Here is a 21,753-nt window from a genome sequence, read left to right as displayed (position 1 = left end):
GAAATTTCAGCAAAAAAAATGTTTACCTGACAGTATCTAATAATGTCATAAAGATTCTGCAGGCCAGAATTCTCATAAAATACCATCGAACTCTGTTAAGGCAATGATTGTGCTTTCAATTGTCAGAAAAATAGTTCAAAATGATTAGCTTGAACTGGAATAAATACCTGACGTGGAACATCACTAGGTTTATAATATAGAATGCATTCCGAAGGAAGTCCATCTCTGCCAGCTCGCCCGCTTTCCTGTAAACGCAAGAGGTAAAGTAAATCCTCTGATTAAAGTAAAGAATGCACGCAAATTTGAACTACCTGATAGTATGTTTCCATCGACTTGCTAAGGCTGTGATGAATGACAAACCTGACTATTTTCAAAAAAAAATACTATAGTCAGTGGGAAGCTTAGAAGCTTTCTATGGGAGAAAACAAACAAGACAAGTAAACTCAAAAGGTTTTCGATAAACTATCATACTTATATGGGGATGGAGATATTTTTCCACACAAACTTATTTTATTTAGTGTCTAGACGATCAACATCCAAATGATGGCCAAGAACCACAACTCAATCCACACCAGGAGAATTAGTAGTATGTCAATTCTATAAACTTCCAAAATAATTTAATCATGCATCACGCATGTAAAGGGAAAATACTAAACAATGTGCAAATCGTGAGATAAATGTATTTGAAGTTACAAAACAAATAAAACTCTATCAGCTTGCATACTTACACACAACATTTTAATGTCCTTTATAAGCTTTCATGTAGGTAATCAAACATTATCCAGTTATTCACTATGTACAATCCTATATTAACATTATCCATATAATCACTACGTTCAATCCAAGGTTTAAAATTGCGTAACTGCGCCTCGAGGCGGTTTTCGTCCGTGAGGCGAGGCGTAAGCCTCGAGGCGGTCTGAGGCGTAAGCCTCACGAACACAGAATTGCGTAAATGAAAAATTAAGGATTTTAAACCATGGTTCAATCCAATGTCAAACATTCATAAAAAACGATCAAGATAATCAACTTATTCTTAGATGGAAAAGCAACACCAATTGTACCGATCTTACATTTGAAGATATCTAACAAGAAGAACAAATGATGAGAACAAACATTCCCCTAATAAAAGAATACTCTTCATATCACTGTTGATGAACATGCCAAAGTATGTGCAGGAATCATCATTGTGAGTCATAGTACTTCATAACACAGCACCAAATTGCCATCATTATGCAGAGTGCTAGTACCATGCACTGAGCTTCTTCTAGGACAAAGATTCCTCAACCTTGTTCAATGAAAGCCAATTTAGCAATGCTAAATCATGATTGACGATCTTTTATGATCCTCTACTTATCGAGATTTTGTCTTTTTTATGCTTCTGTCATTTTCTCCTCTTCCATCACACAGATGGTACTGTCCTAACATTAAATGCTTGAGATAGCGAGCTTGTGTGCTTTTGATGTATCCTTCATACTACTCATCTATTGTAACATATTTCTTCTTAGTATAATTTTTTCCAATATTTTTTCCCTTGGATCTACCTCATATCATGCAATATTCTGTGTTATCTTTTTTTTCTAGATATGTAAAGCAACAATTAATTTCTCTTTTAAAGTATTCCTTTGGGGTATTGTTGGCCAATGAAATAATATTACTGCACTGCCACACAATTGGCTTGCTTCTCAACTATCATTATTTTTGTTATTAGTTCTCAGTTTAGTTGATATGTTTCTTAGTTTTTCTACCATGCTACTGTCTTGCTCCTAATTTTGTGTTTTATTATTGTTATAACCCTACTTCACCCTTATTCATTTATTAGTTTTATGTCAAACTAACCTTCTGTGGATCCTTGCAAACATCGATGTTCCCTCGTCAAACATTGATGATTTTACCAAACTCTCCATCATTGATTTATTTAAATCTCTCCCTCTCCATCTCATATAAATAGAAGGAGAGAAAGAGTAAGACTATTATCATTTTAAAAGGAAAATAGCATTTTTCCTGACGTACCATACATCGTGCATATGAAAATTTGAATAGTTGAGATTTATGTATTTAAATATGGCTGTGTGAATCAAAGAAGATGAAATATCTACTAAAAATCTTATCTATTCAAATATGTGGATAAGTGGTGTAATGTGAGAGGACAAAGGCTCATATCCTTCTAAAAGAGTAGTACTCAAGCTTATCATGATACGGGGGTTCTGATAATAGAGGTGGATACAAGCACTTCTTGAATTGATTGAGTTATGTTTACCATGACACAGGTTGTATTTACATTCACACATTTTAATTGCACATTAAAGGACTCATGTTGATTTGACAATGAATGAGTTGCAACAATTAAGGTTGGATCCAAATACAATACCATAACTAAATTGATAGTCCCATGTACATACTACTTCTGTTCTCACACTCTCCCTCTTTCGGACCCTTGAAAACATGAGTACATACTGCTTATGTTCTCTCTCTCTCTCTCTCTCTCTCTCTCTCTCTCACACACATGCTCACTCGCTTGCTTCCGCTCCCGCCCTCTATCTCTCTCCCTATCTATCTCTCCCTCCCTCCCTCGCTGAGGACATGCTCAGATCCTTCGTAAATAGTAGTACTAATGCTTATCGTGATATGTGGGTTGTCATATAAGCACTTCTTGAATGGATTGAGTCATGTTTACCATGACACAGGTTATATTTACATTCACGACTTTTAATTGCATGCTGAAGAACTCAAGTTTGATTTGACAATGAATGAGTTGCATCAATTAAGGTTAGATCCAAATACAATACAATACAATAACTAAATTGATAGTCCCATATACATACTACTTATGTTCTCCCACTCTCTCTCTCTCTCTCTCTCTCTCTCTCTCTCTCTCTCTCTCTCTCTCTCTCCTTGAAAAATGTGCCAAAAATAACAGATGACAGTTATCACCATCTGAAGCATTAGTTATTTTGTCAACAAGACCCCAAAAATGCCATCCACATGCATGGACATAAATGCATGTACAAGAACATTTGCTTTATCAGCAACACCTAGGTGCTTTAAGAACTGTGCCGTGTAAGTTTAGTAATGAAAAAAACATTTCACATAAATGACAGAATTTACCCTCCAGAATAATTTAAGAAGGTAACCACTGGTTTTCTGCTCAGCTGTAAACTAGATCAATAAAAAGTTTCCAGATTAATGAAGAAGCTTAGCTAGAAAGCAGAGCAGAAAGATCTAATATAAACAAAAGTAAATCTAGTAGACTAAACAAAAGATTCAGAGTTCAAATAAAGTTCTCATAAATTAAAGATAAAGAACACAAATTTTAATTGAAATCTATGTTAATCATAAAATAAAAATCAATTTGGAACATAGTGCTTCTAGCATTGAATTAATTTCTCTTTAATTTTACAAAATTGTGTGAAGTTTATTAAAGCAAGACTGGCCTTCATAAATAAAAAGGAAAATATTAATGCAATAAAGATAGTCAATTGTACCATCGGGTTTGTTGATTCCCATTCCAAATGCCACCTACAATTATCAAATAGTCCATTAAATACTTGCAAGGACATAAGAAAAGGATATAGAGAAAAATAGGAAGTAAAATAGAAAGCATTTAAGCATAGGCAATACATACCGTACCAACAATAACTTGCAATTTGCTGTTGCTCCATCTGTTACAATGAAGTTAAAATCAAAAAGAAAATTCCATTAGAATATGCCGTTCCTCCACCAAAGCACAAACACAACATCTAAACCAAACCAACAAAAGAAGAGAAAGAATTTAAAAGAAACTAAAAGTGCAGCTTTTTAAATAAAACAATCATATTCTGCTCAGTCTTAAATTTACGAAAGTAATATCAGAAATTTTGCAGAAATAAATTAACATGCCTAAAGCTTTCACATTCTCCAAATTAGTTTCAAACAAAAATTCATCGTTCTTTTATTTCTACAAGAGCTTCAGCATAATCAATTATGGTGAACTTCGAAAATTTGCATGATATGATTATTTACCTTGTAAGCCTGCTTTACTCATATCATCCGATGTTTAAAAAGTTAATGAAATCTCCTTTCACATTACATGCACACAAGCCATAAAAATTGGTGGATAAAATGACAAAAGTCAAAATTGAATACCAAAAACTAACTGTTGATAGTAAACTAAATCCTTCGAAACGGATTGTGCACCTTCGGACAGCAGCCGTTTAAGTGCATCATGCCCTGTGGCAAAAGCATAAATCCATGATACGTATCCTAAATATTAATCCTAAAATTTCCAGTCAGCTCCCATCAACCAGGAAGGATATCTAGGTCATTTACCTCCGATAACAAATTTGTTATTTCTACTCCACACATAGGAAACAACATTGTACATAGTTATTTCTCCTTCTTCCATATTTTCTTATTTTAACAAAATCCACAATATTCAACTTAGCCCGCAAACTATTGATAGCACACTGCAATGAGCACAAATCCTTCAATGATTTGGCTCATCAATGCAATATCTGTCACCCATGCAAAATTGTGACAACAAACAGGATAATCTCCTTTTCTTTTATAGTTTAAAGAAATTAAGACCATCTATAAACTTGGTATTTAGAACGGCAACTTCTTCAACGATATCATTATTTCTGGTTGCAAGGGATAAAAAACCACAGAATAACAATGTTCACAATTTGCTTTGATCTCCTATATGTATTAAATTCACACAAATAGCTTAACACAACACTGCCAAAATTTACATCAACCACCCCCAAAACTTAAATTGCTGGATCATCTTGCACTAGGTGCTTAAAATGTGCCTCCATGCCCGTATAGAATCAAGCCAAATTTAAAAGAACCATAAAATGAGAAAAATGCTTAAAGAGATTAACTGGACATGAAAAAAATGGTAATAGGTACCAAAAAGGCAGCGTTAATAATTAAAATCTTATCCGGAAACATCTCCATTCTTACCGAAGATGAACTTTCTCTCGAGCAACCACATCCATATCAGCGTGATAATAGTCTGCTGATATCCCATGTTCTCTCAATTCCTTTGCAACCTATATTCAGAATATTCAAGTAGAATAATTTTGGGAAAGCATTTGAAGAATCAGAAAATTGCACACAGAGATTGATGCAAGCAGATTGAATGATAAGAACCTAACAAAACTGCAACAAGACGAAGAATTAAAAAGTAAGTTATTTTGGACATTTTGAGCTGTTGTTAAACTTAACTCAGCTTTGATTTGCTAAATTACATGCAAAGATCAATGTATGCAGACTGAATACTTTATTAAATATATTATTTTAACAATTTAATAAAAATGAGCTTAGGAATCTTATTCACATTTCTGAATGAATACCTAAAATTTTATACAATGTGCATTTGATGCACATGCACTCTTACTAGCCGGTATGAGTAGATCGTGGAATCCACATTAAGAATTCTTCATAAATTTTGTATTTGCAAAAATATACCAAGATTTCCATACATACAGAAAAAGGACAGGGAGTAAAACCAAATGAGAGATATCCACAAACCTGCTCACATTCCTTTCTAGAGAAGCAATAAACTATCCCAGATTCACTGTTGCGATAAGATGACCTGATATATTCTGCAATTTGATCAATGACCACCTTGCCAACTGATGACTTTTCATGCACCTATTGCTCAAGAGATACAAAAGAATAAGATAAACAGCAAAATTAAATCAGCTGAAAACAACAATGAATACTAAATATAAAAGTTCTTCACCTTGTAGAATAGGTTGGGCCTGTTGACTGTACTTATGAACTTTACGCATTTAGGAATATGCAGCATTTCCACTAGATCTGTTTGGACCTTGAAAGTCGCAGTTGCCTAAAAGCTCTAAAGCAATTAACTTAAGAATATCAATTAGCATGACATTAAATTTCTAATCATAACCTGTCAAGTAGGTCTCATCTGGAGCATACAGTTAAAGCAACAAGAGGAACATGAGGAAATTGAATCTTCAAGATCCCAAGATTCTTATAGTCTGGACGGAAATCATGTCCCCACTGACTACAACAATGTGCTTCCTGCACAATCGCAAATATCAGTGTAGGTAAGATGAAAATTTGTATAGTGACAATCTAGAGCAGGAAGTTATAAAAAACACTTCAAAAAAGAGGATGCATGTCATACAAGATCAATATTTTAACATAGTGTTGCATATTAACATATTATTGTCTATTTAAGCAAATTTCTGTTTCTGAAATTTTTTGAAAGAAACAAAGAGCTCTGTAATGTAAAAAAAAAAAAAAGACAGCTACTGATATGACCGCAAGGCATTTTTACAGTACCTTAAATCCTGTTTTAATAAGTGAGAAAGCTGGAAGCTATTACTGTTACATATTAAGCAACCAGAGGAACCTGAAGAAATTGAAAATTAAAGATCCCAAGATTCGAGTAGTCTGGACAGAAATCATGCCCCCACTGACTATAACAATGTGCTTCCTGCACAACTGCAACTATCGGTGTAGGTAAGATGAGACTTTGGATAGTAACAATCTAGAATAGGAAGATCAGAAAGAATAATTTAAAAAAAGAGAAAGCACGCCCTACAAGATCAAGATTTTTGACATAATGGTGCATATTAGCATATTACTGTGTAATTAAGTAAACTTCTGTTTCTGCAAATTTTGAAAAAAACAGAGCCCAGTAAGTTAGAAAAGATGGCTAAAGATATGAACGCATAGAATTCTAACGCGGCATAAAATCCCCTTTTAATGAATGAGAAAAGTGGAAGCTGTTACTGCAACATATAAAGGCTAAAGAAAATACCAAGTTTCCAACGAATTTAGCCAAGAAAATCATGGGTTTAACTGAGTAGCATTCAAGCTACTAAGCCGGTAAGAATCATTTTAAATCCTTCATTTCATTACCAAACTGCAAATCAGACTTATCATGGCATCATGACATAAAGAAGACATCTAATATGCATGTTTCCATGCTTTTAGACCTACCACACTTTAACTGTAAAGAATATTGGCATTAAAAAGCATCATAGTTCAAGAGTGAAAACATGGGCATAAAACACATCATCGAGCTCCATTTCATTCGATTCAAGCACGTGCGACAAGAACGGCGATCAACAAATGCGATGTCGTGGGAAAAAAGTTTGAAGCACCCCGACTATGATCAACCAAAACAATGCCCATTCGCAAATCGGACTACACCAATGTATTTAGAGCACTGAAATTATCAAAGGACATCCTCCATACTTGACTAAATCAAACGGCAAAAATGGCGGTCAACAAATGCGACGTTGTGCAAAATCATCCAAAAGTCATCCATTAGAGAAATGGATTGCCCCATTGCGTCCAGACCATCGAAAATACAAATCAAAAAATGTATGCTAAATTCAAGTGAATGGGGTCGAAAATGACATACCACAGATTCAATCTTACATAAAGTCACCCAAGCATCACCTGTTTACAAAATGGACTACGCTGACGCATCTGAAATGTCAAAATTACCTAAAAAATGTACCATATTGTAAGGTTGTCGCATGAAGTGAAATGCAAAATTTGCCCATGCTGAGATGATAGCACGCAAATCAAGCCGCACAGGAAACTAGAGATTGCGTGAGGTGTCAATTCACATCTATTTTGTCCCTTTGTATGTTATTTTAATTAATTTTATAATAAAATCACTCAAATATATTATTAAAAAAAACTTATCAAATCATTTCCATCCTCGAAAACCTCATTTGAAGTTCAACGTCATATTCCCATCTTGTCATAATGATGGGCATGTTGCATTTTTTTTTTTCTCCTAGATACACAAATCTCTATTTAAACAGAACCAACTCCTCCAGCTCCTCCATAGTTGTTAGCTCACTTAAAAATCTTCAACAACCGCAACCTTCCTTCCACAACTGACCTCTTTCACACAATCTACCCCACCTATTGCCATAACCACTAAGGAAATCGCCAAGCTCCATCTCAAACCGACCTCCTACTTCAGCTACCGTGCCAACTCTACCGCACCCACCTCCATCTCCTTCCTATCTAATTGCCTCCAACACACCACCAACTCCTCCATAGCTGTCGACCAGCTCACAAAACTTATAGCAACCACAGCCTTCCTCCTCCAACCACGACATTGTCGAGCTTCCACCCAACATCAAAAACCTATCTTAAACCTTGTTGTTGTCGGCGACCCTTGCTCATCCTCTCCCTCATGCTAACAAACAAAGATATAAGCCAAATCCCTTTCACTTCCAATCTTTCTCCTTCAAATTCCTCTCTTTCACTCTCATTCTCCAGGTAAATATAGAGAGGAAACTACCTCTCTTACTATCTCTTTCTATCTCTAGCTCTTTTACTCTCCCTCTTTCCCTTAACATGTGTGTGGCCACCAAAAAAAAACTGTATTTCTCTCTCACCACAAGCTTATTTTCGTCCCCTTAAGTATAAATATAATTCAAATTTTTTAAAAATAAAATACTTGTGTGTGTTGTTCCAATGCGGCAAGGAAATCTACAAAATAAGTACACATGCATGTTGTGCCTACGTGGCAAAGAAATCATGTGTTTTTGCTTGTGCTAGTGACAAATACAAATGCATACTTTTTTTAAGCACAGTCCCATAGAAGGCCCGCAACTACTGTATCACACGACATTGATTATGCACACTTTTTAAAGCATGATGTGAATGCACCACACTCCCCTATGATGCCCCTACACAAGAAGATAAAAAGATGCCGAGAGGCTACCAAAATTCTATCTGAACGCTACTTAAATAGAGAATAATTAAAATGATCTGCTAGACTAAAATACAATGAAATGAAAACTTAAATGCACATTGTGGATAAAATAAAAAAACTAAAATACAATGTTCATTGCTTCGAATGAATAGAATGGAGTACAAAAAGGAAGCCCGCATAGAATACAACAATTGGCATACAGTCAAGAATAAGACTTCATGACTCCAACTGAACATAGCCTCTATAAATTATGTTAAATGAGAACTTAAACGAGCTAAGATGAACTGAGCTACATCTCCCTATCCATAATAAGAAATATAATTCTCACATGAGACCTACTATGCTAAATTACAATCACACAAAGATAAAAATTTTGATAATGTGAAGAATGTGAAAAGTGGAGGGTTGCGTTAGGTAGTCGACAGCCAGCGTAAAACTCGTCGAACAATAATGACATGAATCCTTTAAGAAATTGTGTTAATGCTAGGGCGTCCCCTGGAAGCGACGCGCTGTATGGCCTGAATACAGTGACAAGTGTGCAAGGGCCGCTGCACCGGCGCCCGGGTGCAGTGTTAAATAGGCAAGGGTTCCCACATCAAGGACGGATGTGGGCAAAGAAGCTAGTCCATGATACTAAAATTAGGATAGGAACTTGGAATATAGGTTCCCTTACAGGAAAATTAATGGAATTAATAGATATTATGATTCATAGGAAGTTAAATATTTTGTGCATTCAGGAAACTAAATGGGTTGGAGATAAGGCTAAAGAAATTGATAGTTTAGGATTTAAACTTTGGTATTCGGGTAGGAGTCGTACTAGAAATGGTGTAGGTGTTATTATAGATAAGAGTTTAAAGGATAATGTTATAAAAATTAATAGGATTGGAGATAGAATTATAGCTTTAAAGATTGTTGTTGATGATAAGATTGTTAATATTATAAGTGCTTATGCTCCTCAAGTAGGTTTGGATATGAGCTCTAAATTAAATTTTTGGAATGACTTAGAAGAATTAATACAAAAGATACCTCTTGAAGAAAGAGTTTTTATTGGAGGAGATTTAAATGGACATGTTGGTAGAGAGGTAGATGATTTTAAAAGCATTCATGGTGGCCATGGATTTGGAATGACGAATGAAGGTGACAAGACCATATTGGATTTTTGTTTAGCTTATGATTTTTTAATTGCTAATACCTTATTTAAGAAAAGAAATGAGCATCTCATCACTTATAAAAATGGATATAATACAACCCAGATTGACTATTTTCTTATTAGAAAATCAAATCGTTTAGATTGCAAAGATTGTAAAGTTATTCCGAGTGAAAATTTATGTACCCAACATCGATTATTAGTTTTGGACTTTAAGATAAAAGGGCATAAAATAAAAAATAAAGTAAAACAATTTTCTAGGATTAAATGGGGGCATTTAAAGAATATTAACAAAAATATTTTTGGAAATAAGATTTTAGATCTTAAGATTTTGTCTGTGCATGAGGATGCTAATATTATGTGGGAAAAAGTGGATACTGATATTAAGAATATTGCAAAAGATGTCCTTGGAGTATCAAAGGGAAAAGCTCCCAATAGTAAAAATAGTTGGTGGTGGAATCCTAATGTGCAAGAAAAAATTAAAAATAAGAAGCTTTGTTATAAAAATTGGTTTAATTTTAAAAATTATGATAATTAAGAAATATATAAAATGGCTCGTAAGGATGCTAAGAAAGCAATATTGCGATGCAAAGGCATTAGCTTACGTGATTTATATAATAGATTAAGATACTTAAATGGCAGTGATATAAGATTATATATATAAGTTAAGCCAAACAAAGAGATAGAGTAGAAGATTTAGTTCAAGGAAGTGTATTAAAAATGAAGATCAAAAAATCTTTTTCTTAGAAGATGATATTCAACAAAGATGGATGAGATATTTTGCAGAACTTTTTAATAAAGATTGTGAAAAATAAGATTGACTATAGTGACCTTAGCACCTAGATGAAAAAAAGATTTTATGTTTTTATCGCGATTAGTAAATCTGAAGTTAGGAGAGGCTTAAAGAAAATGAAGGTGGAAAAAAGCTGTTGGACCTGATGAAATATTTCAATAGAAGTATGGAATGCTTAGTGAGATGAAGGAATTCAAGGCTTACAAACTTTTTAAATACTAATTTAAGACTAAGAAGATGCCAGATGAAGTGGAGAATGAGTGTGTTAATTCCTATTTTTATAAGAATAAAGGTGATGTTCAAGATTGTGCGAATTATAAGGTATTAAGTTAATGTGTCAATACTTTAAAAACTTTGGGAGCGAGTTTTGGAGCATAGTTGCGGGTGATACTAATGTTTCTCCAAAATCAATTTGGCATTCTGCCGGTGTAGGTCGACTATAAGAAGCCATACATTATTAAGAGGTTTGATGGAGAATATAGAGAAATAAGTGATCTACTATGATAATTTATGATTTAGAAAAGCATATGATAAAGTTCCAAAGAGAAGTGCTAGGAGAGTTCTTTGAAAAGAAAGGAGTCAATAATGCTTATATCAAAATCTTAAAGATATGTATGCAGGAGCTATTACTTGTGTTCAAACACGAAGGTGGATTGACCAAGTATTTCCCTATTTGCGTTGGGTTACATCAAAGGATCAGGCCTTAAGCCCAATATCTTTTTGCTTAGTCATGGATGTTCTCACTTAGACATTTGCAAGAGGATGTACCTTGGTGTATGCTTTTTGCTGATGATATTCTTCTTGTTGATAAGACTAGAGAGGGAGTTGAAGGTAAACTTGAATTATGGAGGTCAACTTTAGAGTCTAAAGGTTTTCGCTTGAGTAGATCTAAAACGGAATATATGGAGTGCAATTTTAGAGTAATAGACCTAGTGAGGGGATTGTGACTTTGGGCGATCAAGTCATTAATAAGAGTACACGTTTTAGATATCTTGGATCTATTGTTCAGAGTGATGGTGAAATAGATGGGGATATTATCAGCAGAATTCAAGTTGGATGGTTGAAGTGGAGGAATGCATCGGGCTTGTTATGTGATAGAAATGTACCCCTCAAACTTAAGGGAAAATTCTATAAGATGGTAGTGAGGCCTGCAATGCTTTATGGTGCCGAATCTTGGCCTTTAAAAGAGAAGCATAATACTAAGTTAAGTGTGGCAGAGATGAGGATGCTCAGGTGGATGAGTGGCTTTACCCTTAGAGATAGGATACGAAATGAGCATATACGTCAAAAGGTTGGAGTAGCTCCAGTAGAAGATAAGATTAGAGAAAGTCGCCTTAGATGGTTTGGTCACATAAAACGGCGGCCTTGCGATGACCCGGTTAGGAGAGTAGAGGTATTAGATTTGACTTATGTTAAGAAAGGTAGGGGTAGACCTAAAAAAACTTGGTTAGAAAATATTAGGAATGACCTTTCTTTATTAGATTTAAACGAGAATTTGACTTTTAATAGGACACAATGGAGAAAAAGGATTCATGTAGCCGACCCCACGTAGTGGGATAAAGGCTTGATGTTGTTGTTGTTGTTGAAGAATGTGAAAAGATTCTCACTAGCCTTTTATGCCATTAGATCAACAACACACACAAAAAAGAAGATAAAAAAAGCATAATTCAAACCTTATTATGAAGCATTGTGCATGTTTCCATAATAAATGTCTGTGCATGCAATCAAATACAAATATTTTTAAGATTTCATATGCATCAAAATGCGATGATAAAATCTGAGTGCATCGCCATGAAAAGCAACAGCCTCAGGTGTGCAATCACTTTAAGAAACGTGCAACTACAACAAGAAGTGTGAAGCCATCTTGAGAAGATGCCACAACCTCAAAAAGCACACTAGTGCCTCGAGAATAATGCAATCCCCTCGAAAAGCTCATAACTGCCTTGAAAAGTATGTAGCTATGTTGAAAAGTATGCAACGGCCTTGTAAGATACACCATTATCTTGACAAGTGTACAATTATCTCAAAAAGTTCACAATTGCCTCAAGAAGTGTAAAACCACCTTGAGAAGCGTGTATCTAACATATGAAGCATGTGGCCGCCTCACAAAAGCATGCAACTGTATTAAAAAGTGCATAATCATTTTAAAAACAAGAAAACAAAACAAATAAAGAACACAAAAAATGTCTAAATACACCATCAAAAAGCATGTAAATGCATCGCATACGCGCACTAAAAAGCACACAAATACATTGAAAAGTATATGAATAAGTTAAACAAATGCTTTGAAAAGTGTGCAAGTGCATTGCGTAGGTCAAAGAAAAAGCACACAAGCATGTTTAAAATTGTGTGGATACGCTATTCAAATGTATCAAAAAACATGCAAATGCCAAAAAGTGCACAACTTCATTGAAAAGAGAGATCATTATGCAAATAGGCAGAAAAATCATTTAAATGCGCTGAAAAAATGTACAGGTTATCTAAAAGACATAATAATTGCCAAAGTCAAAAACACTCGCATGTGCTCTAACAAGCATAGTAAATATTCAAGCACAAAGTCAGAAAATGCTATTCAGATCAATAATATGTTAAATTAAATTTCTCTCACCATAAAAGACGTGCAATCACTATATAAAGTTTTTGTCATAATTTTAAATTTGCAAATTTCCTTGGAAATGATTCATGTTTACCCACATGTGCTCCAATGAACACACAAAATACATAAACATAATGTCTGAGAATGTTGCATTGGTTAAAAATAAGCAATGAGTTTAAAATTTATTCATCTTTAAGATGTAAATTTCAAACAATGCATTATAAACCCTAATCTTAGAAATGAAATGTTTATGAAATCCACAAAAAAATTATTTAATTTTAAGTATGCATTAAGCCTTAAATACCTTTTACAAAAGAAATTCATTACAAAAATGCAAATTCTCGAGTTCATCACTCACATAATGACTCGCAAAGTTTGAACTTGAACCAACCCTCTGATGGTAAACAGGTAAAGTCTATATGGTTCAAATGACAAAAAAAAATATTGAAATACCTTGATGATGGCCACGTTGAAAGCAAATATTAACCAAAGGAAACCTTAATTTCAAAAAAAGATTTAATCAATTAGGGCTTAAAGTATAATAAAATAAAAAAACCGTCGAGATGTAAAAATATTTCGAGTGAACTCAACTTTTCTAAAACTTAAAGCAATATTTATCCACCTTGCGCAACCATTTGTTAAGGGCGATAAAATTAAGAATGACCTCAACACACAAAATATTTTATAAAATGTATCACTAAAATTCATCTCAAATGATCTCCTGCTAATAAGAATGTAACACTTGTCATCTACCAATGGTTTTTCCATAAAATGGCACCAACAGTAAACCGTTATGACTGAATGATTTCACTATAAAATGTACCATTAAATTCTGGTCATAACTAGAGCCGCAAAATTCCCCAATGGCAAAAATCTATTGAGTAATGAATCAATAGGGCTCAGCTAGCTAAGGTCAACTTAAATTTATCACAGACAAAATCTACCCTAATTTTACAAAATTCCCTCAGACGAGTCAACCAAAAGCTACTGACAAGAATCCTTCAATTAAATTGCCTACTCTAAGTAGATTAAGAATTATAATAATTAGGGATGACAAAACCATGGAATCTTAATCGGGTTTGTCATAATTTCGCCCACCATCCTCTTTAAGTATAAGGTGATAAATTCAATCTTAAATCAATTTGCTTCTAGTATATATCAAACACTTGTGCATATCTAACAACTAGCATTAGTTAAAAGTGCACTCATTACTAGAAAAGATAGTTAACCATAGAGATTTATGCCTATAGGAAACCTAGAATCAATAAGAATGAAATCTCTAGGTAACGCATATCTTCAATCTAATACGTCTTCTAAAATTTTGATCCAAAAATACCCAGAATCTCATAAAGAGGGCGAGGCATAAATTTTTAGATCTCACACATGAGATACATCAATTACATGAATAGGTAACTCATAAAATGACGGTTCTTCTAAAGTACAAAGGGGAATACAATGAACATAATAATCCTAGAAATATATCATTCGTGCTATAATGATCACAGGCTAATAACTTCACATTCTTTACCTTTTCTTCTCTAAATCATTTTTTTGGATTTTTAGACTAATCAAAGAGTGTGAATGAGCCGTGCAAAGGAAAAAAAGAAAAAAGAAAACATCCTCATGCGGTGACTTGGTCAGGAGAGGTGGTCGCCACTATTAATCACTTGGTGGGATTGGCTGATGGGTTGGACTATTATATGACCCATATCCCTAGTGTGAACAAACTAGTTAAGGAGAAGATAAAGGATATGGAGGCGCATGAAAAAAATCAAAATGTTTGAAGATATGTTAATTTGCTTGTGTTTCTTTGTGCTTAACCGAATTTTCTTTTAGTATCAGCTAAGCATCGACATTCAGTTGCATTGGTACAAGTGCTTCTCAGGGTCTTCTTCTCCTTAAATAGTAAACTTTAACATGGGCAAGAAGGTGGTGAGATTAGGGTGGAAGGTGATGAAAGAATGCTTGGTGTCTAAGCTCAAATCAAATTAATTGTTATAGAAAAGCTACAACTTGGGCCAATCAAAAGTAGCTGACCAATTAGGCCTAGGAAGTCAAATAGAGAAAATGCCAAAACTTTAAGTGCTGGAGAAGACAATTTGAAGCAGCAGTGGAGATGATGAAAAGACCAAAAGCATGGAGTTTATTTAGCACTTATAGGATTTCTAATATCCCTAAATGCTACCAATTCAGACATTATTTACTTCATAAAATTCCAAGGACTCTTATCATAAAACAACGAATAAGCAAAAAATAAAATTTCCTTTTCCTTGCCCAGATATGTGCAACCAAAATAGTAGAGATTATCTAGATGTCCAATCATACAAACCATATAAAAATTTATGAGCCAAGACTTCCTTAAAAAGTGAGAAAGCTAGAGGAAACAATAGTATATCAAATGCCATGTTCTTTTTCTCATGATGAAAATAACTTACATCAATAGAAATAAGAGAAAGGCGTCCAGCATTATGGCATTTTTCGAGCTTAGACATAAACCTCTTGCTCTTTGATATCTTTTCAGGTGTAACATACAGCATTTTAAGATCAGCATCACCTTTCTCTAGAGCCTTGTATATAAACTTTTCATCATCCTTACTGGTTGTTGAAGTCAGCATGTAAGCTGGAATTCCCAGAGCCATCAATCCCATAACCTGAGTCAGTATTAACACTAAGTGAAGTTGTAGCAATGAAAAATTTGGTTAATGGTTTATAGCACCACAACCTGATCTTGTATAAGAGATAGCAAAGGGCTGACAATGAGGGTGATTCCATCACGCAGGATAGCTGGAAGTTGGTAACAAAGGCTCTTGCCACCCCCTGAAGCCATTATAACCAAAACATCTCTCCCACTCATCACAGCATTTATAATCTGGCATCAATCACAAACAATATGTAATCATATAAAAAAAACCATCTTAGTCGTCAGGGGAATTTAAGGAAGGCTCAAAAAGTACAGTTTGATCTTCTAACAACCTAGTTTGTAAAATAGCGAGGAAAGAATAGGAAGAAACTTTGAAGAGCAGATTTTTCAAATAAACACACTTTTCTGGGCCATGTTTGTTTTATACAGTCAAGTGACCGCACAACATTAATTGAAAGTAAATACTTTGTGAGCATACGTGCTTTATTGTCACAAGAAATTAATTTTTTATGTCATCACGGTAAGCAACTAAGATATTTGAATAGATTCAAAAGGTCAAAATATAAGAATAGTAACCTCCAAAAATCAACAATTCTTCATTAGGGGAAGATCTAAGAAATTTTTAGATCACCTATGAACGGAATTTTGACGGGCAAGTTGGCTCATTAATGAGTTTGTCACGGATAACAAGCCAGGATGAATACTGAATGTTACAAGGTCAAAATTAATTCAACAAGCTGAAGAAAAATATGAATAACAAGTTCGCAGTGATTATGAACATGAGTAAGAATGCATGCATGGCAGGGCCATTAAATTTGGAATCCTTCGCGAAATGTCAAGAAAATCAAAACTCAGCAGCAACAAACATAATCCTCATTTCAAAGAAAACAATGTACCAACCTCAACCATTTTGGGTGGGAATCGGTGAAGCTACAAGAACATCAATTGAGTACATAAAAGCAAGGAAATGCATATAATGAATGATCCAACCCAAAAAAAATGACAGTTCTTCATTCAAAATCAACAATTATAAACATTAAAGGGCTTTATGGTCAACAACTTATAATGTTCAATAAGCAAATCCAGTCTTTGAATGACAAATTAATCAGCTTCAATTGAAAAACACTCACTTCCCGCTGATTAGCGCGATAGCAGGATATGCCAAAGATATTGAATCGGGTATCATCAGCTAGGGTATCCCACTCAAAAGTACCGGACCAATCAGCTATCACACCAGTACTATCGATTGTAGCTGCAGCAGGTTCTTCACATTCTTTTAACAAGGCTTTCAGTTCAGATTGTTTCTTGTAAAGATCTTCTTGTCGATCAAGCAACAATTTGATTTGGTCTGTGGATAGAAAAAGAGAATATGAGGATTATCTTGCAGTATACGGAATGGAGATTAGAAGAATACAAACAAGAATATCAAAACAATGAAACCGCTGAAATGAAAAATGTATTAACCAAAAAAGGCATATTTTCCAATACTTAAAGGAACATTTCCATCTCTGGAGATGTTATATCCTATTTTTTGGGGCATAGATCATAACAAATTTGTTAAAGAGTGACCTGATTGCAGAAGCCCCAATTCTCAATCTATTGTGGTGGCTACTGATAGGAAATACTTGAGTTCGCAAGTAATCCTATTGAATTTACTTGAGTTTGCAAGCAAACTTAGCAATAATCAGTAAAAAAAGTGAGAAAAACGAAGAAATTATGGTGGAATAACGATTAAACGATAGCAAATCATATAGAAAGCAAAGTGAAACAAGAACAAAGCAAAGATACAAGAGATCCTCAATTCGAGAGGAGGATTGCCTCTCCCAAATCTCTAGACAAGAGAGTCTAGAGCCCAAGCCGCCAAAAAACCCTAATTGAGAATCAATCAAAACATAATATTCCCTAATCCTCTCATCATCTTTAATACAAAAGTTTTCCTTATCTAATTTCCCTCCCAAGCCCTAGACGCCCCCTCCTTTTCAATTTGAAATCACTTGGACAAATGGGGCCGACCACTTTGGGTTAAACAAACCAAAGGAGGCGAATTGTTTCCGCCTCCTGTACACAAGCTGAGCCGGCCCTTGGGCCGGTTCAGGGTGAACCGGCATATCAGCTACCTAAGGGAAGAAAGATGGAGGAAATGAAAGAGTACATGAAGATCAAGATTAGGGAGTGAATTCCATAGATTTTGAGATGGGTATTATTTTACTGAAGATTCTTTCTTTTCCACAACTTATCCTTTCGTTGATTTGTGCTTTCATGTTCTTATTATTTTTGAAGTTAAACATGTGAAAAATAAACTTGGAAAACAAATAACTTCATATATAGATATCAAATCATTTACAAATAACTTCATATATAGATATCAAATCATTTAACAATTCAAGTGCCTCAGGATTCCTTTTGAATATAAAATATGTTGCAATAATTATCTCAGATAAAAATTATTGTGGAGTTGATGAAGTTATGAAGAAGATAATGAAAATTTATGACCTAATTACAAATACATCATCATAACTTTTTTTACTTTGAGTATGATCATAGATGAATATCTTGCGCATGCTTCATGTGTGCATGACGATATACTTAAATTATGACCTTGTGGTGATGAGGATGGATGCAACATAAGCATGTTTGTAATTGATCAAATGAAGTGTTGGTTGTTTATATTTGATCTTAAAAAGGAATTAAGGCGATGAGGAGATGTGTTTTTAATTAGAGATCGAAGTGTCACTCAACTAATGAGTGACGAGTAAATGGGACTCATACCCCATCAATGTGTTAGGAGTTCAATAACATGTGGGGACAACAAATTTCCAAGTTGTACTTTCCTTGATAGCATGTTAAGTATATGCGTATGGTGGTTATTAAGTTATAGACATGTTAACCAATGATCGTTTGCAATAATTCATTGGTGGGGACTTATTTTCATTATAGTGTGATAGGGGAGTGTGTATAAAGAATAGTGATGCAAGCATGACTGCAAATTTTAAAGCATAAGCTATGACAAGAAAAAATGTCCATTATTTTATCATTATTCTATGAGCTTTATCAGGAAAGAGAGGATTTTAAATTCTTCCCAAAAACTTGGGTTATAATTAATGAATGATATTATTTCCTTCATCAAGGTGGCGCCAATAACTCAACCCAATGGAGTGCATTTCAATGTGAGGCCAACCCTTCAAAGCCAGGATTAAAAAAATAAAAAATAAAAAAACATTTTATATCTCCCGAAAAGGTGGCATTCCTCTATCTTGTAATAGCACATCCATGCAAATTTTGGACTAGGATACATTTCTCTTCCTACATAGGTGATGCCTCATGCAAGCAAAGAAGTTCAAAATTCACAAGAGATCATAGAACATGGAATGGATCCACAAATGGGGCAAAGCAATTTCAAACTTCCTACTTAAATGGCAGAACACCATTGTAATTATTTTGATTTCTTTTTATTTTATGAAATATTGTAACAATAGTTATATAAGGAAGAGTATTCATGCAAGAAAAAGGTAGCTTGGTTTTGAGTTATATAAATGTCTTTTGCATTTTATTAGAAGATAGAGCTAAGTGGTACTCTCCAATATGAAAATTTTGGTAAGTTGCCCATAAAATAATATTTTTTCATGTTTAAAAAATGATTAAAGTGTGCATATATTATTTCCATAGTTGCATTTCTTTTATCATAATTTATGCTGGTGCTATCCTCTCTCCACACCACTCCAATACCCTTTGCTTAGGCATGATCACCATGATATGTTTCCACCATGGCCAAGACCCATCCTTACCATACCCCTCCCCTCTCATCTCTCAACTACCGTCATCCATCCCACATAAAATAGATTTATAATAAGCTTGTTTATCCATCTGGGCCCTTTTGGTTTATAGAGGTTGCCAACATGTCACTGATTGACTGATCCCCTAGTTTGATAATTAGTTATGTATATATAAACTTGTGGGATGAATAATTATTGGCATGCCATAGCATGACAAGACATGCATAGCATGATATGTTGCAAGAGAAATGTTATTTGAGCTCTCTATTTCATAAACATACTCCTTAACCTTTGATGCCAAATAGACCCTCAAATCAAGCCAAATACTTCATTTTGAAGAATTTATTGTTCTTCGGTTTATTATAGGTGGATAGAAATGCTATCAAGCATGGTAAACCGTCATCATCTTCCACATTTTTATCAGCTTAAGTTTTATCTACATCAATCAAGCCATATTTAAAGTTATTCCAAGTGAAAATTTTGTAATCAACATTGATTATTAGTTTTGGAATTTAAGATAAAGGGGCAGAAAATAAAAAATAAAGCAAAACGATATTCTAGGATTAGATGGGGGCATTTAAAGAATATTAACAAAAATATTTTTTAGAGTAAGATTTTAGATGTTAAGATTTTGTCTGTGCATGGGAATACTAATGTTATGTGGGAAAACGTGACTAATGACATTAAGAATATTGCAAAAGAAGTGCTTGAAGTATCAAAGGGAAAAGCTCCTAATATTAAAAATAATTGGTGGTGAAATCCAAATGTGCAAGAAAAGATTAAAAATAAGAAGATTTGTTATAAAAATTGATTTAATTTTACAAATTATAATAATTGTGAAAAATATAAAGAAGCTCGTAAGGAATCTAAGAAAACAATATGCGATGGAAAGACCTTAGTTTTTAGTGATTTATATAATAGATTAGATACTAATGAGGGAGAAAAATATATGTATAAGTTAGCCAAACAAAGAGATAGGAGTAGTAAAGATTTAGTACAAGTGAAGTGTATTAAGGATGAAGATCAAAAAATATTTTTCTTAGAAGATGATATTCAACAAAGTTAATGAAGATTGTGAAAATAAGATTGACTGTAGTGACCTTAGCACCCTAAATGAAAATAAAGATTTATGTTTTTATCGACGTATTAGTAAAACCGAAGTTAGAGAGACTTTAAAGAAAATAAAGAGTGGAAAAGCTGTTGGACCGGATGATATTCCAATAGAGGTGTGGAAATGCATAGGAGATGAAGGAATTTCTTGGCTTACTAAACTTTTTAATACTATTTTGAAGACTAAAAAGATGTTAGATGAGTGGAGAATGAGTCTGTTAATTCCTATTTTTAAGAATAAAGGTGATGCACAAGATTGTGCGAATTATAGAGGAATTAAGTTAATGTGTCATACTCATACCTGTTAACGACGAATGGCGCACCATGGCGCAAAGGTCCATTTGGAGCCATGGCGCATAGCGCACGGCGCGGCGCGCGCTATTTTGAACATGGCGCAAGCTATATAAAAATTATAAAATAATAAGCATGAATATAAAATATTATTAAAAATGAAAGACAAGCTGTCATAATAATAAAAGACAATCATAACATATATAAGTTCAACTAAGTAACATCCAAATATCTCATAATTAAAATATTACAATCTTTTTTTAAAAGATCAAACAAGAATTTAATCTACTCTTCTTGTGAATCATCATCATCATCAGCAAATGTTAAAAAAGCTTCATTATCTTCTTCAACATTGTCTCCTACTTCATAATCCTCTTCATCACCCTCCTCATCATCATTCTCAATAGCAACATCATGCCTAATTGAAGATTCTTTCTCTTTCCCTTTAGATCTTTCCCGAATATTATAGCTTTTATCATAAACACCAGTAGCTTTAGCAACACTTGTCCAAATTAAATCTTCCTCTCCAGCAATAAAGTCATTTTCTTCATCAGACTCATCATCTAATTTTCCTGTTAGCCATCATTTGCATCATCTATCTCTGTCAAAGAAATAGGATCAATGACATCACGATGATTGAATCTCCGAATCAGTGCTCTATTATATTTCACATAAACTAAATCCTTTAAGCGACCATGATC

The 21,753-nt window shown here is 34.0% G+C and overlaps 1 protein-coding gene across 3 annotated transcripts in view; it reads right to left on the bottom strand.

Moving 5' to 3' along the window:
• LOC110101779 (mediator of RNA polymerase II transcription subunit 34) overlaps positions 1 to 21,753 on the bottom strand; it is a 96,783-nt gene that overhangs the window by 58,493 nt on the left and 16,537 nt on the right. For 2 of the 3 annotated variants that reach the window (XM_020829838.2, XM_020829840.2), the window contains 12 exons: positions 17,009 to 17,226; positions 15,960 to 16,106; positions 15,673 to 15,888; positions 5,926 to 6,030; positions 5,726 to 5,830; positions 5,512 to 5,634; positions 4,942 to 5,030; positions 3,623 to 3,659; positions 3,483 to 3,516; positions 312 to 364; positions 168 to 245; positions 27 to 92 (listed from right to left, as the gene is read on the bottom strand). In XM_020829838.2, the coding sequence (XP_020685497.1) occupies positions 27 to 92; positions 168 to 245; positions 312 to 364; positions 3,483 to 3,516; positions 3,623 to 3,659; positions 4,942 to 5,030; positions 5,512 to 5,634; positions 5,726 to 5,830; positions 5,926 to 6,030; positions 15,673 to 15,888; positions 15,960 to 16,106; positions 17,009 to 17,226 (1,271 nt within the window). The remainder of the gene's footprint in view (positions 1 to 26; positions 93 to 167; positions 246 to 311; positions 365 to 3,482; positions 3,517 to 3,622; positions 3,660 to 4,941; positions 5,031 to 5,511; positions 5,635 to 5,725; positions 5,831 to 5,925; positions 6,031 to 15,672; positions 15,889 to 15,959; positions 16,107 to 17,008; positions 17,227 to 21,753) is intronic. The other variant, XM_020829839.2, reaches the window with a different exon arrangement.

This window comes from Dendrobium catenatum, unplaced genomic scaffold (genome assembly GCF_001605985.2).
Source record: "Dendrobium catenatum unplaced genomic scaffold, ASM160598v2 original_scaffold_67303, whole genome shotgun sequence".
Lineage (NCBI taxonomy): Eukaryota > Viridiplantae > Streptophyta > Magnoliopsida > Asparagales > Orchidaceae > Dendrobium > Dendrobium catenatum.
Note: the sequence above shows the minus strand (reverse complement) of the source record. Positions and strands in the feature narration are given on the sequence as shown.